The sequence below is a fragment of the Globicephala melas genome, chromosome 9 (genome assembly GCF_963455315.2).
Source record: "Globicephala melas chromosome 9, mGloMel1.2, whole genome shotgun sequence".
NCBI lineage: Eukaryota > Metazoa > Chordata > Mammalia > Artiodactyla > Delphinidae > Globicephala > Globicephala melas.
In genome coordinates, this window is record NC_083322.1 from 74,999,481 (window position 1) to 75,016,497 (window position 17,017).

The following is a 17,017-nucleotide window of genomic DNA, read 5'->3' on the forward strand; positions in this document are numbered from 1 at the left end:
CATCAAATCACCCCCTGGGCCTGCTCCCCTGTTTAGCTGCTGCAAGCCCATTGATCCATCTCAGAGTGCTGCCATAAGCATTCTTCTGCACCGGGCTCCCAACATGCCTTGCACAGCAGGTATAAAGGTCACTGCTGCATATGTGGGTATGCCTGCCTCAGGTGCCCACATGATGATGGGATGGAATGCAATGACTGCTAAGCACAAAGAACTCCACCCAGAAGTCCAGCAGGCTCACTGGCAAGGGCTGGTCCGCGGCATTCAATTCACTGTCACCAGTACCACCTCTTGACCCTCCTATAGGTGCTGGGCACGTGGATCACGAAGGTGCCTTCTCTGTCCTCTCCCAAAGCCTATTCAGACAGTGGAACAGTCCAGATAAGGAAAACTACAACACAGTTCCAAGGTTCAGTTAGAACAAAATTGTGACATAGATTTCCGGCAAATCTCCCTGGGCAGGGCTTCCCCAGTAGCGCAATGGATAAGAATCTGCCTGCCAACGCAGGGGACACAGGTTCGATCCCTGATCCAGGAAGATCCCACGTGCCGCGGAGCAACTAAGCCCGTGTGCCACAACTACTGAGCCTGCGCTCTAGAGCCCGCGAGCCACAACTACTGAGCCCACATGCCTTAGAGCCCATGCTCCACAACAAGAGAAGCCACCGCAATGAAAAGCCCGCACACCGCAATGAAGAGAAGCCCGCATGCAGTAACGAAGACCCAACACAGCCAAAAATAAATAAGTGAAATTAAAATTAAAATTTTTTTTAAAAATCCCCTGGCAGAGAAAGCAAGCTCTATTGTTGTTTTTAGCCATTTCTGTACAAGCAAAGGACTTACTTGATTGCTCTCTAAATCAGTTAAAAAAAAAAAATTGTCTCCAATGTACTCACTCCTATTTACTTTGCTAGTAAGACAATAACATTCAAAATCCTCAGCATTTTAATGCTAATGCAAATCAGCTACAAAATTTAATCTACATTGTTAATAAACTGAAGAAGTTTCCATTGATAAATACTTTCTGCCACTGGTAACATTTTACTTTATGTGATTTCCTAAGCAGCAACTCCTGTTTGCCATAAAGTAACAAGTAAACTAAGTATGTTTTTAGGTTGGGCAAAAGCCTTTAAGAATAAAACAGGCAGTCTATTAACCAGACAATGTTTTTAATTCCCTACACATGGGGGACAAATTCACACCAGCCTGGAGAAGGAAAATCAGGAGAGTAAAGCAAAGTTATTGCATTTACACACAGGTCAAGACACTTAATGTTTAAATTTAGAAACTCTCAAATGTTAAAATGCCTGTCCTTCAACACAACCATCTGCCTATTTCTTATTCAACATCTGAAGAAAATTAAGATACAGTGGCTAAACATGAAACCAATTAGAATTTGAAGAATGTGCTTACATTTTTTTCCAGTAGGTAAACAATTCAGACTATGCCTTTAACCTTTTTTTAAGGAGCTATGACTTCTCCCGCAATTTTTCAATTGTTTATTAAACTGAGATCAATTTAGATAGTTTTCAGTACACGTTCTATTGTTTTAGAAGCTTTTAAAAGAGAACTCCATTCTGCTATATAAAATAACTTGACCCCTACCAAAATTCCCAACTAGAACTAAATCTGGCCACGCCAAATCCCTTTCCAACTATCCTGATGAAAATTAAGTACATGAAGAGAAATCCACAAAAATCCAAACAGGCTGGCAAACAAAAACACAATTTGTAAAAGTGCTTTACCTGGAAGAGAGCTCAATCTAAAAATAGGCATAGGGGGTTTCCCTGGTGGTGCAGCGGTTAAGAATCCGGCTGCCAAGGCAGCAGACACGGGTTCGAGCCCTGGTCTAGGAAGATACCACATGCCGCGGAGCAACTAAGCCCATGCGCCACAACTACTGAGCCTGCGTGTTGCAACTACTGAAGCCCGCACGCCTAGAGCTCATGCTCCGCAACAAAAGAAGCCACCGCAAGGAGAAGCCCGCGCACCACAACGAAGAGTAGCCCCCGCTCGCCGCAACTAGAGAAAGCCCGCACGCAGCAACAGACCCAACGCAGCCAAAAATAAATAAATTAAAAAAATATATAGGCATAGGGACTTCCCTGGTGGCACAGTGATTAGGAATCCGCCTGCCAATGCAGGGGACACGGGTTCAATCCCTGGTCCGGGAAGATCCCACATGCCGTGGAGCAACTAAGCCTGTGCTCCACAACTACTGAGCCTGCGCTCTAGAGCCCGCGAGCCACAACTACCGAAGCCCACATGCCACAACTACTGAAGCCCGTGCACCTAGAGCCTGTGCTCCGCACCAAGAAAAGCCACCGCAATGAGAAGCCCGCTCGCCACAACCAGCGAAAGCCTGCATGCAGCAGCGAAGACCCAACACAGCCAAAAATTAATTAATTAATTTTAAAAAGAAACTAAAAAAGAAACTCTCTTTAAAATAAAGTAAAATAATTTAAAAATAAATTAAAAAAATAAAAATAGGCATAGGATGACCTGTTAGGTAGCCATCTCTCCCAGCCAAGCACCAGGGAAATGCACAGCAAACCCTTTCCGCCCTCCAGCGTACACACCCTCACCAATATCTAACCAGACGCTCTGGCTGCCCTAGTTTAAATTAACTTCCAGCTTACTACTTGGCCCAGGTTGGGAGTGGGGGATGGGAGGGGGAAAGGAAGAAACTAACCCCACCTTGCAAAGCCCAGCAACGCATAAGCCAACACCAGCACCACCGGGAGGAAGCAGAGCCTTTCAAGTCAGAGCTACAGAGCCGGGATCTGGCCTGCTCTGGAGAAGGGAGCCATTTCTCCAAAATACTTAAGAGATTAAAACACAGTCTCCAAACATTCTGTAAATTGACACACTACATATGCTTTCCGAAAAGTGCAATCCCCCTTGTTTAAGTAGCAAAAATCTTCAGCCTTCTCCATCTCTTGGTGCTTATCTGTAAGCAAAAGTATTTTTTAAATGGGGGCGTTGGGGGGGAGTGGGGGGAAGGCCTGGAGACAAAGGCGGGTTTGCAGAAAGCTGTCTTACTTGCAGTGACTGAAAGGCGCTTCTGGGCAGGAGAAGCCCAGGCGTTCACTCACGTGTTCCAATCCCGGCGGGCGAGCTACCAGGGTAAAGGCAAATTCTTCTCCTCTCAGATGTGCGGACGGCCTCCCAGGCCTCTCAGACTCGTCGCCGCCAACTCGGGACAGAGAAGGAAAGGCACGCCACACCCGCGCGTGTCTGCAGCTGCTTCCGCCTATCCTGCACTTTCAGGTGGGGGGCGGCGGGCTGGAGCGGTCACCCATTGCCTCCTAATTCCCACAGATGCCCAGAAACTGCCCTTTGAGACTTTGATTTCCTGTTGCAGCAACTTGACCTACTCTGCCGGAGAACATGTAGCTGTGAGAGCTTCCTTAAGCGACTTTATTACCAGTAACAATAATCCAGTGGCAGGGGCCACAGACAAGTCGTCTATTCCTTCACAGCAGTACCAACACACATTCACACTCACACACACACACACCTGCCAGAAACTTTAGGGCAAAAGACGAGAAAAGCCAAGTCATACAGCAACCCAATAACAGTAAAAGGAAAAGTTGTTTTCAGCTGTGTTGAGTCTCTCCTCCCAATGGTTGAGAACAGAATCAATGAGAACATAATAAGTAAGCTCACCTTTGCCTTTTGGGGACCGAGTGCTCAACTTCTATGAGTTTCCCGTGCAGTTCCACTTTACCTGCGGACACACAAGAGGTGGAGGAGCAGTTGGCCCGGTTTAGCGGCTCTCTGGGCCCGAAGGACCCGCACAGCCTAAGCAGCGACACGAGTGGCCTCCTGAGACCCCGAAAGACACCCGGACGTGGCTCAAAGCCGAGAGAGAAACCGGCTCCGCGCGTGGGAAGCTGAGCCCCTGGAGGCTGCGTGTGTGTAACTTACAGATGGGTGGGAAGGGGGATCAACTGGCTGACCCACTACTTCGGGAACACTCTACCCGCCCCCCCCCAACCCCGTCCGCTTCCCCAGAGAAGACAAGCTCGGGGGAAGGGGCTACGTGGGCTTTCTTCAGGAGGGGGCGCCCAGGCCCTTCTCCCGGGTTCAAGCCCAGGCCCGCCAGGAACTGGCAGTGAGCGGCGGGAAAGGCTCGAGGACCGCAAGGCAGGAGCGGCAAGAACGAACGTCCAGCGGCGCAGCTCAGCACAGACTGCACAGCGCGCGAGGGACGGCGCAGCACCCGCCACCCCGAAAGCCATGTGGCTCGGAGTGGGACCTGAACACAGCCTTCCCCCGGGCGTCCCACCCCCGCGCGCCTCCCCGCCACGCACGGCCCCCCGCCCTCGCCGAGCGCTCCCCACCAGTCCCGGAGGCCGCGGCCCGAAGCCTGGCAGCCCGGCGCCACAGCGGGACTCGCTCCGAGGCGACCCGTGGTCGCCCGCGCCCACCTGCCCCTCTAGCTCGTTGTACGCGGGAAGGTCGAGCAAATAACCCGGGTCGCCCTCGCCCGCCTCCCGCAAGGTTGAGGGGAAGCGCGGGGCCGCCCGTGCTAGGCACCACCCGCGGCCTCGTTCGGCAGCCGGGTCAAGGCCACTTTGAGTTCTCCCGCGGCCGGGGTCTGGGGCGGGAGGGGAGGCAGCGAACCAACACCACAAATAACCGGCAGGGAGAGGAAGGAAGGAGCGAGAAACAGGCGTTCGCTCTCGGTCCCCAAGCAAGGCCCGGCGGGCCGGAGCCTGGAGCACGCGCCTGGGCCCGGGCGGGGCGCGGAGCGAGCACACCCCCCCTTCCAGCCCCGCTCCCAGGCGCCACACAGTCCCCCACGCCTCCCCTCCGAGCCCGCGCCGGGGCTTTCTTGACAGCGCGTTCGCTCTCAGCCCTCAAAGCCCGGCGGGGGAGGGGAGCCGCGGGGGCCGGGTAGGCGCCCGGGCTGGGAGAAGGGCCCCGACCCACGCGTGCAGGCGCCCGGGCCTCGTCCCCTCTCCCCCGCCCGCCCAGGCCGGGGCCCTGTGTGGACAACCCCGTGTCAGCCGCGGCCCGACCCCGGCAGGCCCGGGCAAGAGGCGCGGAGCTGGGCAGGCGTCCCGGCGGAGCCCGGCCGGGGCCCACCTGAAAGCGCTTCGATGGCCTTGAGGGCCCAGCTCTCGTCCGGACAGTCCACAAACGCGTAGCCTGTCTTCACCAGGAAGGGTCCCGACACTGGGATCTTGGCGTCCTTGAAGATACTTTCCAGGTCCGAGGGGACGGCGTTCTCGCTGAGGTTTCCGATATACAGTTTGTTCATTGTGAAGAGCGGTTGTTTAAAAAAATTAAGAGAAAAACGAAAAATTAAAACCACCCACAGCGATGGATGGATCCGGCGGGTTTTGTTCCCCTTCTCTTCTCGCCGTTAAAATACAGACACACTAAGAACCAAGGACAAGAACGAGGAGCGAAAAATCAGATCCGAGGGTTTCTGTTTTTCCTTTTCTAGGTATTAAAAAAAAGAAGAAAAGAAAAAGCCTTGCTACAACCCAAACGCATCAACGAGTCTTCCTAACTCGGAGGAGGAGGCGGGATTAGCGAGAAAAAGGAGGAGAGGAGGGAGGGGGGAAACTACTTTTTGTCTCTTACTCCCCAACCCCTCTGGTATCGGCCAGCGGACTGTGAAAATATCACACTACGTGAGGGCAGGCGCCGCCTCCCCATAAAAAACCCAGAAGGGTGACTGGCAGGGGGGAGGGGAGAAGGGGTGGAGGGAGGAAGGCGCAGGAGGCGGAAAAAATCCGCTCCGAGTGTCCGGCTTTTTGAATGAGCCACGTGTTCAAACTACAAATCAACGTCTCACGTGAGGAATCCCAGCGCCTCAATTAGAGTGGGCTTCGCAGGAAAAAAAGAGCTAGCAGGAGGAGGAAGAGGGGGAGGGGAAACGAGATTGGGCGAGGGACCGTGAGAAGGCGAGGAGGAAGAGGGGCGGAAAATGCTAAAGGAGCCGCAGCCGAGGCATGGAGGGGAGCGCGGCCGGGGGAGCAGATTGTCACCACGGAGTTTAGAAAGGGTTATCTGGTCGGGGCGGATCCGGAGGGGGAGGGGAGAAATATTGATTTTTTTTTTTTTAAATGAGATAGGAGTCGGGGTGCTAACTAGGCAATTCCTCAGCTCTATTTACCGGAGTTTTCAATGTTCGATTTTTAAAAAGAGGTAATTAACAAAGCCAAAGAGTCCCCATTCCGAACTCGCCTTGTGGCTTTGATGACACAAGTGTAACCTCGGCAAAGCCGCGAGCACCTTCCCAGGGCTGGCAGGGACGGAAACGCAATAAGGGGGTGTCTGGGTGGGTGGGTGCGGGCGGGAGAGGCGGGCAGACGCGCCCCACCCTGTGCACCCTTTACAGTCGCGGGCACCGGGGAAGTGGGGCGGCCCCGAGCCAGGGGGATGGGGGATGGGAGCCCGCGGCGTCCTGGGCGGGTGTCTGGGCGACACCTCCTCCGCCTCCGCCTGCGCTCGCGGTGGCTTTGGGCTTCGCGTTTGCCATTGGTTGCGCGATTCAGAAAAGGCTCCGGGATCAATGAGGCCGGGGGCGGGCTTGGCCACCGGTGGGGGAGGGGAGCGCAGGGGCCGAGGTTTCTGGTGTGGGGATGGGGGCGTCCCGGGCCTCGGAGGCCGGAGCCGAGAATTCAGAGTGGGAAAAGTCGGTATTTAAACGGAAACCATTTCTTCCTGTAGTTTCCAGAGGAGGAGGAGGAGTGGGGTAGGCTGGTACTTTTATTTAAAGAATTTTAGTTGGAGAACTTGGGACTCTTAAAACAGGAAGACCGCTCTGCGTTACCCCTAGGTGGTATTTGCACTCGAAAAATTGCTCGAGTCTCTTTCTGCTTCTTTTCTGCCCGCATTTGGCCATGAGAACCATTCATAATTTCCCCTGTGTGTAACGAGTACAATGGTGGGTGTGGGGGGGAGGGTCTGGGCCCGGTGGAGCCTTACTGGGCCGACAAAATGAGGACTGGAGACGAGGAATACGGAAATGAGTGCTGGGGTTCTTCTGGAAATCTCCAAGTGTTTCATGATTGTGTACTCCACTCAAAGGCTTCATGTGCACCAGGATACTTGAGGTTTATTTTTAACAGGTATTCCATGGAAAAGAATGCTTATTTTTAAAAAGTGATTGCAATTATATATAGGATGGAAATATAAGCCAGAATCTTTAATGACTTAATACTTATTATTAGAAAAATGCATTGAGTAGTAGAGAAAATACTGTTTACACTGAATCATCTTCAGTAATTATGACAGTTGATATAGTTCATTTCTTTTGGTCCAATCCGTATATGGCATTTAAAGGTGTATGATTTCCAATTGAAAGATGAATGGCGGATTATTTTTTAAATATGTGGGAATTATTGCATGATATAAAGAGCATTTACATTTTTTCTTTTAAAGGGAACATAATTTTGTGTTAAGAAACCGGAAGGTGTCAGATCATCCATTTTAAATGCAACTGTTTCTTTCTAACAGGTTTTTCTTTTCCTGCCAAGCAAATCCAACTTTTTAAACGTAAACTCACTTTCACAATATTTTCATTCACATTTAATTTAGTGAAATGTTTTTACTTTACGATACGGAGGGGGCAAACATGTTCTTGTGTAATCATGTTTTGAACTGCGTTATGAGCTATGTCTTCAAAGAACGTTTTGGTGGTGAAATTTTAAGTTTCTGGTTAGATTTAACTTTTAAAAAGAGCTTACTTATTTTTCCTTTTCATGTTTTTGAAAAGAGAACCTTCGTTCTAAAAAAAGGGAAAAAATATATGTATTCTTTATGACTTCTGTGGTATTCAAAATGTAAATATCAAATTATGAATTTATTTTTCATTTACCTGTTGCATGTGATCAGAAGCTATTTGGAGAAATATGCTTTTCATTCATTTAGTAATATTTGCTTTTCTCTAAATTTTATAGTCTGTTGACCATTTAAGTTTTAGTAATTTTTCATAAGAACAATTTTATATGTTCAACTTGCTTTCAAAAATCAATTGAATGTTGCCTTCTGGATTCTTGACTGTACTTGCTCTTATTAAAACTGAGACCTAAGAAAATACTTCTAAAGCAGGGGGTAAAATGTTTATTTTCCATAAATACTAGTCCGTGCCTGTCTGTCACTATCAAACAAATCTAACAGCTGGAATTTAAAACAAGTGTGTGCTGTTTTGATGAATATGTTCCTGGGGCTCTTGTGAATTTAATCTGTGTATTATTATAACAAACTGGATACTCCGTCTAGGACCTTAAAAACATACACGAGTTATATAAGCTCAGACATCAAAAAGGGAGGTAAATACAGTCCATTCCACTTCGAATTTTCCTAGCATTTGAGGGATAAGTATATGATCAATGGCTGAGTAAAAAGAGCATGGGTAATTGGGTTTTTTTACTGGCATTTCAAGTGTAAAAATATCTTCGGCGGATTTTCAAGAATGAATATAAGGTTGATGTAACCTCCAGTCTGAATGAGTCTCACACATGAAATTAACCGTGTGTATGGGCTACTCCAAGTTCTTCCTGAAGCAACTGCAGCTCCTAATTAATGTTAACTCCACGAAGGACTCCCACCCATTGTATGTGCTCTGATGCGGTTGAGTCTTTCCAACTGTAGCCTGTTTACTCTTTGGACAGCTGCACCTCCTCCTGATCTCCTGACCTGAAGGCAATAAAAATGTTTCTTAAAGGTCAGTGTAATATTAAAGGAGAAAAAACATGCTTAGAAGGTCGGTTACCCCTCCTGTATCCACAGGTTATAAGCGACGGCTTATCAGGTAGAGGAGGGAGAAGGGGCATTCTTGTTGCTACCCCTAACTCCTGGCTTCCTCTGAGACCAGCCCAGAGCCGAAGTCCTTAACGCGGGTGGGCACGCAATGCCCGCCGCGTCGCCTGGGCCTCATAGGAGGTATTTTTTAACATTCTCTTGCTCCTTCGAACAGCTCTCCTGGACTCTGATCTGTTAAAACCAGATGCGTGATAAGTGGTAACCTGGCTCTGCCCTCTCTTCAGAATATGCCTTCAGTTATTTTTGTTTAAAATAAAAAATGGTGCCCTAGGAGATGTTTCCTTTTTCCCCTGGCTCTGCCGGGAGAAAGAGGGCGGGATCCTTCGTCGGCCGCTGCTCGCCTCAGAGGCCCTAGACCACCCGTCCGCCCTAGCCCTGCCGCGGGACAGGCGCCTGCTGGCTCCGCCTCGGGGTCTGTCCCTCCGCGCGGAGCCGCGTGGAGGGTTAGACGTGGGGGCCCGGGCAGGGGAGCCTCTCTCGTCCCCCTCGCGGCACTACCCCACCTGAGCTCGTCCTTCCCCTGCCGGCCGGGGCGGACCAGGCAGCGAGTCTGGCGACCCTGCCGCACTTCCGGCCTGTTTCGAGTGTGCCAGGGGCTCCCTGGAGCTGGGGGATGCTCGGTACCCACGGAGAAAGACCGCAAGGAGAGCTCCCTGAACCCTCCGCCTATGCCCAGGGCGGGGCGGGGCGGTGAGACGGGTGCACTGGGCGCGCGAACGCGGCTCCGGGGCGGGGCTTCGCGCTCTGTGGGGCCGACTAGCTGAGCCCGAGTCTGAGCAACCAGCTTGGAGAGAGACGCCGCCCCTGGCTGGGGAGGGGGCGGGAGGGCTTCTCTCACCCGATTGGTGGACGGAGGGAACCTATCACCGTCGGCTACCTCCGCCGGAGCCGTTTGCTAGTTCCCATTCATTGGCCATCGAGCAGCCCTTGGATTTCCATCTTTTGTGGCGCGAAAATAACCCTTTGCTCCCTCTCATTGGTTTTGTTCTTGTTGAGGAGTGAGATTGGGTTCCTCTCTTCTTGCTCTCATTTTTCCTGCCCTTTAACTGTGAGACCCCAACCCCAGCCCCCAAGGAGGAAAGAAGGAGATAACTGAGGAAGAGTGGAAAATGGTTGTGCGTGTGCGTGTGAATTCCGCCCCTTGGGCTGACCGCGTGGTGCCCGCAGAGTCCCTTCCCTTCCCCCATCGTCCAGCGCCCAGAGGTCGTAGGTTTGCTCCATGCTCAGCTGCTGGAGTCACATCGTTTCCCTGCTCGATTCCAGCACCTTAGAATGTATACGTCTTTTTTAGTTAAAACAACATAATACGTTTCCAGGTGCCTGATTTTTCCGGGGCTTCTAGAGAAACTGACTCATTCCGCCCCCTCCTTTACTAACCCCCTTTGTGGTCCACAGGGTTGTTTTAAGCAAAACCAAACAATCCCTCCAAAAAAAGCAAACGAAAAATTCCGGGTAAAATCAACTATGCCGAGACCACGTTTTCGTTGAAGCTTCCCTAAGACCTAGGAGCTGAGACCGACCTTGAAGGATTAGCGATTTCTGTAGCTGAAATGTTCTAATTTTACTGACGTTTGGTGAAGACGGTGAGAAAAAATAAATATGAATTTGGCTTGGAAAAGCACAAAACAAACGAATGATCGTATTTAATGTGATTAAATAAAAAGCTAACAGCTACAGTGGTGTATTCTAGGTAGTGATATCTTGGATGCATTTGTAATTTTATACATAAGTTGCTACTGGTCTCAAAAATAAATTAAAAATCAGGACTCTGACCATTACAGAAAAGAGGGAAGTATAAATTTGTTTGGTATATCTAATTTCATGACAGACTTTTCAATTCTTTGATTATCCAAAGAAAAGGAAATGTACCAGTTAGAAATATAACAATTTGTTCACAGATAATTTAGTTGTTTTTTTGAAGTCTTGACAAAACACTTGATTTGGTTTTAAACTAGTAAAACAATAGTTCCCCAGTAAATATTTTAAAGTAGTCAAGTTACATCATCCTATCATCCTCTTAAGTTCATTTGGAAAAACTATTTATTTAGTTTTGTACTTTTTCTTTTTAGTCTCTGAAAACCAACTAATTGAAGGAATATAAATGCCATGTACCATGATACTAAAACAAAGTTATTTGAGCAGCTCTTTAAAACAAATTTTAAAAACTGGCTTAATTAGTAAAGAAAAACTGTTCTAAAATACATTTTGTTTACATTTTGTATAATTAAACTACATTTCACTAATATGGTTAATAGATAATGTATTTTTTAAGTTTTCATGTAAAATTATTTCTCAGAAACCAGAGTAATTTACAAATGGTTTATTTTGACTTGAACAAATTAATGAAAGCTTAGAGACTAAGTTTATAGTGTAAATACTGAAGATTACAGTTAATAATTTATATAAACCTTAAACACCTAAGAAATTTAAAATGTAAAGACATGATTATTTGTAAAATGAACCTAGATTGGGTTTTATATATTATGTAACCTTTATATTTTGAAAATGATACAGTAGAAAAAATAATTTTTCAGAGTAAATTTCAATTGTAAAAAAGAGTTCCAAAATAATCTGGACAAACCCAAACTCTAAAACCTGAGCTATTTTCAAATGTTTTCTCGAACTCAAAGATTTATATAACCAATATTTTTATTTAAGGAAACTTTTTTCTGGTTGGAGAAATTTATTTATTTTTTTAAAACTTTTCAACTACTAAGTCAGGAATCAGAATTTTCATCTATCTGGTAACTTAAAACATAATTGTTAAAGTAGTAGATAAACATGATTCCTTTTATTGCTATTCTTTGTTTTACTGCTTCACATGAGTGAAACTTTAAAAAAATATTCATTTATTATTGCTACTCTGGGGGTGGGGGGATTGAGACCTTTAGTGAAAAGACTCTTTGGTAATTGATGTGTACATAAGTATTTGCAGACCAGCCACAGGAAACAAAGAAGATAGACATTTGTTTGTGGGGGGAGGGGTATGGGGAGGCTGAGAAGACTTGGATATTTAAATTTGTTTCTTGGTTGCAACTAATTTATCCTGCAGGTTTTCCTGCTAAGGGTGTAAGGATGGTGGTAGAGAGAGAATGTATTGACTGATGGAGTAAAATGGGACAGTAATCCAAGCATGAAATCCCACTGGAGAGAACAATAAGAACCTCCTCTCCCCACTAAAATAATCCGAAAGCAGAGCACATGCTGAGGTTATAACTAGTTCTCAGCATTTTCTAACACACAATTAAAAGACACATCTTAGGTTACTATTTTCATATTGGGACCTTTTGTTTTCCTGGCCATTTCTTTTCCAGAATCCCATTCAAAAGAAAAAAGGAACTATGCAGATTTCATGACATGGATATACAAATCAGCTCCTTTAGAGATAAACTGATGAATCCTTCATGCTGTCTATATATGAAAATACAGTTTTTAGATATAATAAGGCAAAGTATATTTATAAATTCCTTACTTGCAGGAATAATGGTAGATCATTATCATTTACACTTTGACTCTTTAAAATTCATTCCTTCTGAGTTCTGTTTGCATTTTGGTCCTGAACTTCTCTAGCGTGATGATCCCAGCTTTAAAGATGGAAACAACAGGCTAGATGAGGATTTTATTGTTATTTCAAAACATCTCAGCTAAAATTCATAAGAATCTGAGAATATAAGATACAGCAGAAAATAAACAAAACTTAGTCTAAACTCTTTATCAAAATTGACCCTATAAAGATTTGTGCTAAAATTCATGCCTAACACACTTCCGTTGAAACATTTCTTTTTTGTAGTAGGTTGCTTAAAAATATAAAAGTTGGTAGTATTTTTTGTTGCTTTTCTCAAATGACTTAAATTTACTGACCAATTATTTTTAAATTGACAGTGCTAGTGCCTTCTCAAAGGCAAAATTTTGCTTGAACTGGGATTTAAATTTAATATCAATAATTGAAACTGATAATTTCCCCTCATTTAATTTTGGTTTGGGGGAGGGGAGTCTTGTGCCAGTCATTGAAGTAATTTTTCTATTTTTTAAGTTATTTTTCTTTGTAAACTCTTCATATCTTATTTGTAATCTAAAAGTGTTTTTCCTAGCACTTTCCAAGACTTGGAAAAAAATTTAAATGTAACTAAATCTTACTCTAAATATTATTAAAACTTTAAAAAATGTGTATAATTTGATACAAAGAAGTATGAAACATATTACTATTGAATATTTTCCACTAAACTAACATAACTGTATGGCCCCTCTTTTTAATTCTAACCCATTCTAATTCAAATCCAGCTACTAAAAATTTAATTCATAAAAAGGACACTAACAAAGGTCATAAATACCAAAAAAAATCAATTTTGTTACATCAAGAAAAGGTATGATTTCTGTTATATTGTTAACAGTTTGTTCTGGGACAATTAAATACTGAATGATGTCACCATCTTTTGCTTTCGTTTGTTGAAAATAGCCTAGAATTTTGCTCCTTCATTCTAAATATTACCATATATCTTATGGTAATTTATCTGCTCTTATATTTTTTAATACCAAGATTCAAATGCCATTTTTGGTTTTGATTTAAATGAATGGCCATCTATAAAAAGCCAAATAGAAAATAAACTAAAATTTTTTTAAATTTTGGTGTAGTACATTATAGATGCTTATCTCTGGCAACCATAGAGTTATATTCAAATTGTATTTTAATCCACAGCCAATATCATAGCCTTTAAAAACAGATTAAATTGAATTTTGTTTTAAATATTAATAGACAGCAAAAGAAGTTGAGAAAATGTTTAATCCAGTGAAATAGACAATAGGGTTAAAGGTGACATTACTCTTTTCCCTCAATATCAACAAATCTTCCAGTTGAGGGCAGTTTTGTCAGGTATGGAAGGTATGGAATGCAGTCAGTGTGTGCAATTGGACAGGAGAACATATGTACATATTCCTGCTGAGAAACCCTTTGTGGAGATTTGTGGAGTAAAGCAAGATAGAACTTGTGTTCAGTTCTGAGGTTGCAGGTTAAAACAAGCAAGGTAAGCATTATTTTATTAAGTTTTTGCCTTAACTGTCAGAATACTTCAATATGATGCTTTTAAAGGTGGGGAGAGAAGAGTAATAATATAGACCGAACTGGAATTAGGATGCTATTAGTACATCAACATTAGAATTTAAATAATACAAATATGTTTGGCATTTTCTATTTGTCTTGTTTTCTATTTTTAAAAAACTATTACATACAGGTTAAAAATATCCAATAACATTATTAAAACATACATGTAATGAATTTTAAAACTTAGAATAATATCACATATTTTGAAAATGTTAGGTGTTAAATTTACTCAAAAAATATGAAGTTATTATCACAAACCATTTCTGTTGGATTGTTCTACCACTTTTATTTTTGCATATGATCCATATATGGATGGTTCCTTTTAATCAAAGTAAATAACATTATTTGAGAAAATGTCCCTAATGAAAAAAAAAAATGGTGTGCTGTTATTGTGAAAACAACAATGTGTTTTGAAACCTAAATATAGAGAGGAAGCTCAGATTTTAAGTGAAAGCTGGGTCCTATTATTTACTGCATTTTCTCTATTTATTGACGGATAGGGGAACGGATTAAACTGTAATATTGCTTCAGGGCTGACCACCAATAAAGTTTTTAGTGGCTATAAACAAAGGATGTTGTTTCAATCAATGATAGCCCCTTCCTATTACTATTCTCAGAAGAGATTCTCTTTCCTTGATTATTAAATATCCCTAAATTATTTCATTACAGAGTTGGGGGAAAGTCATGTTACATTAGGATAACTAAATATTTTTAACACTTTGAGCTTTTGACAGATGAAGAAGGACCACTGCTTTTTAAATAAACAAAACATTGTCTTTTTGTTGTAATAAGTGATGCATTTATTTTCTTTCCTATTCTCTACCAATGTTCTGCTAATATAGTAATAAGCTGAATTACTCTCAGATGTGGTAGTTAATGGAAATAAATATATTACAACCAAAGTGCAAAGAAGTTGTATAAGCAAGAAAAGGAGAAAAATCAGCATGTCTTGATTAAGCTAAAAATTAAAGTATCTTCCCACAACCAAATCCAGTGAGCTGGATTATAGTTTTTATTGTTTAAAGTCTATAACAGTTAAAATTTGAATGTATTGTTGGTTTGCAGTTACTACTAATTATCATAGGTAGAATCTCTTTAATAGCTTGTGATTTCATTTAATGTAACTTTGTATGTAATATAAAAACCAATTGCTTTGTTTTTTAAACAATTTTTCATATTTTTTTCAATAAGTTTGAAAACATGAAAGTTAAGCTGAAGACTACTAGTTATTTTGTTAAAATCTATTATCTGTGGGTTAAAATATGGTCTTTTCCATCGAATTTTTCCATGAAAGCTTGAAATAATAACCTATTAAAAACCAAGAGATGCAATGGCATTTACAAAGTCATAAAACAGGTTTTGCTGATTTTTTTAAAAATAGTCTTAAAGGTAATTTAAGGATATTAGAGAATTTGATTTATGTATATGTAACTAATTAGAAGTTGGACATTTAAACAGAAATTCATTTTGAAAGTAATACAATTTAAGCAAATTGTCACCAAGTGGCATTACCAAAGTGATTATGCTATATAAAATGTGGCATAGACTCTGGATTTTCAATTCTACTATGGATATACCAATATAAATATGCAAATAAATTATGGTTTTCAAAAGCCCAGGCTAGAGTGGATGTAAAGTCAAAAAAGCAGACTCTGTGGCGTAAAGGGAAGTCAAAGTGTTTGAAGCACTTGTAACAGGAAAAGGCTGTGTGAACTGGACAATATCTAGATTCACTATAGTAAATAGTAAGTTATGATTTCTCTAAAATGTAATTTTGGTAGTTAAGATTTGGTCTTTGGACATGTAAACTTTTAGCACTTTTTTTTATCTAATGGAAAGAGAAAGAGATTGCAGCAGTTCATATTAGAACTTAGTCCTAAAAGACTCAAAGTGGGAAAATAGCCCTTTATATATTCCAAAATCTTGGATTCTTTGTATAAAGAAGTTTGGGCATTTCGTTTTTGTGTTTAATTAGGGGATAGTACAGAGTATCATCTCTTTTATATGTCTTTCATTTGAACCTCTTTCATTATAAAACAATTCTAAAATTTGAGGGCTGGGAGGATTTTGGGGGGGGTCTGCTAGAGTCTCCTTTTACATTTGAGGAAATTGAAGCCAGGGAAGATCAAAGCAGGTAGACACACAGCTAGTTCGGTGGCAGGACTGAGACTGTGTTTATCATAGAATGATACCACATAATAATCCTGAGTGGAAGGTAGTAAAAATACTTCTTCCTATTTTTGGTGGTAAGAAAACTGACCCAAGGTGAGATTTGCCCAGACCCAATAGCATTACTTTCTAAAAAACAAACAAACACCTATATTTATCCAGACCAAAAGTTCTACATGTCGTTGAAAGCTAAAGGCAAAAGACTTGAAGGTAGAAGAGACATTGAAAAAAAAAATTACCTGGTTCATCTCAGTCACTTTCCCCAGGATCTCATTTAAACTACCCCAAACATGTAAACTCAGTTTAATGTGAAAGGCTGATATGGAAAAAGATCCCATGACTTTTCTTCTCTCAAAAGCTTGATTCAAGGCCCAGCCACATCAGAACCTCCAGAAGCCAAGGAATCTGTATTAACAACCGCTTCACACACTCTTAGCAGTAAGCTAAGAAATTCCTCCTCATATCAAACTTTAAAAATGATATGTTCAGATTTAGTCCAAATTAACAATAGTTTATCACTGGGTTTGAATTTTATTTTCTTTTTGCTTTAGTGAAATTTCAGGGGGAGGAGATGTGTATATACATATACACGTACATATATTTGCATATCTATCTCCCTGTGCTGTAGTTCAAACTCTTCCCTCCTCTGCTATCTCCTGCATTGTGAAGAACAGCTGGCAGAAGCGCCCCCTGCCACTAGCCCTTCTCTTATTTGCTCACACCGGGACAGAGTGGTGGTCACAGGCCATAAATCCTTCTGGCTTCCCACCCCTAACTAGAGACATGAACCATGGCCTGTTCGCAGAGCTCAAAGTCCCTGGCTGTGCCTTTGAATTAAAAGCTGCACTTAAATAACTTCATTTACCTGTAAATCTGTTGATGTTCATAAACTGTGGATGCCACAAAGGCGCCTGTTTTCTCTGTGTGTCACTGACCCTGCTGTGACCCTGGGTCAGTTTTTTTTCA

At 43.2% G+C, this 17,017-nt stretch overlaps 1 protein-coding gene across 2 annotated transcripts in view; it reads right to left on the reverse strand.

Moving 5' to 3' along the window:
• The window catches only part of IGF2BP3 (insulin like growth factor 2 mRNA binding protein 3), a 138,400-nt gene extending 133,134 nt beyond the window's left edge, over positions 1-5,266 (reverse strand). For both annotated transcript variants that reach the window (XM_060304708.1, XM_030857051.2), the window contains exons 1-2: positions 5,092-5,266; positions 3,667-3,727 (exon numbers count right to left, since the gene is read on the reverse strand). In XM_060304708.1, the coding sequence (XP_060160691.1) occupies positions 3,667-3,727; positions 5,092-5,266 (236 nt within the window). The remainder of the gene's footprint in view (positions 1-3,666; positions 3,728-5,091) is intronic.
• Positions 5,267-17,017: the final 11,751 nt, after the last annotated feature.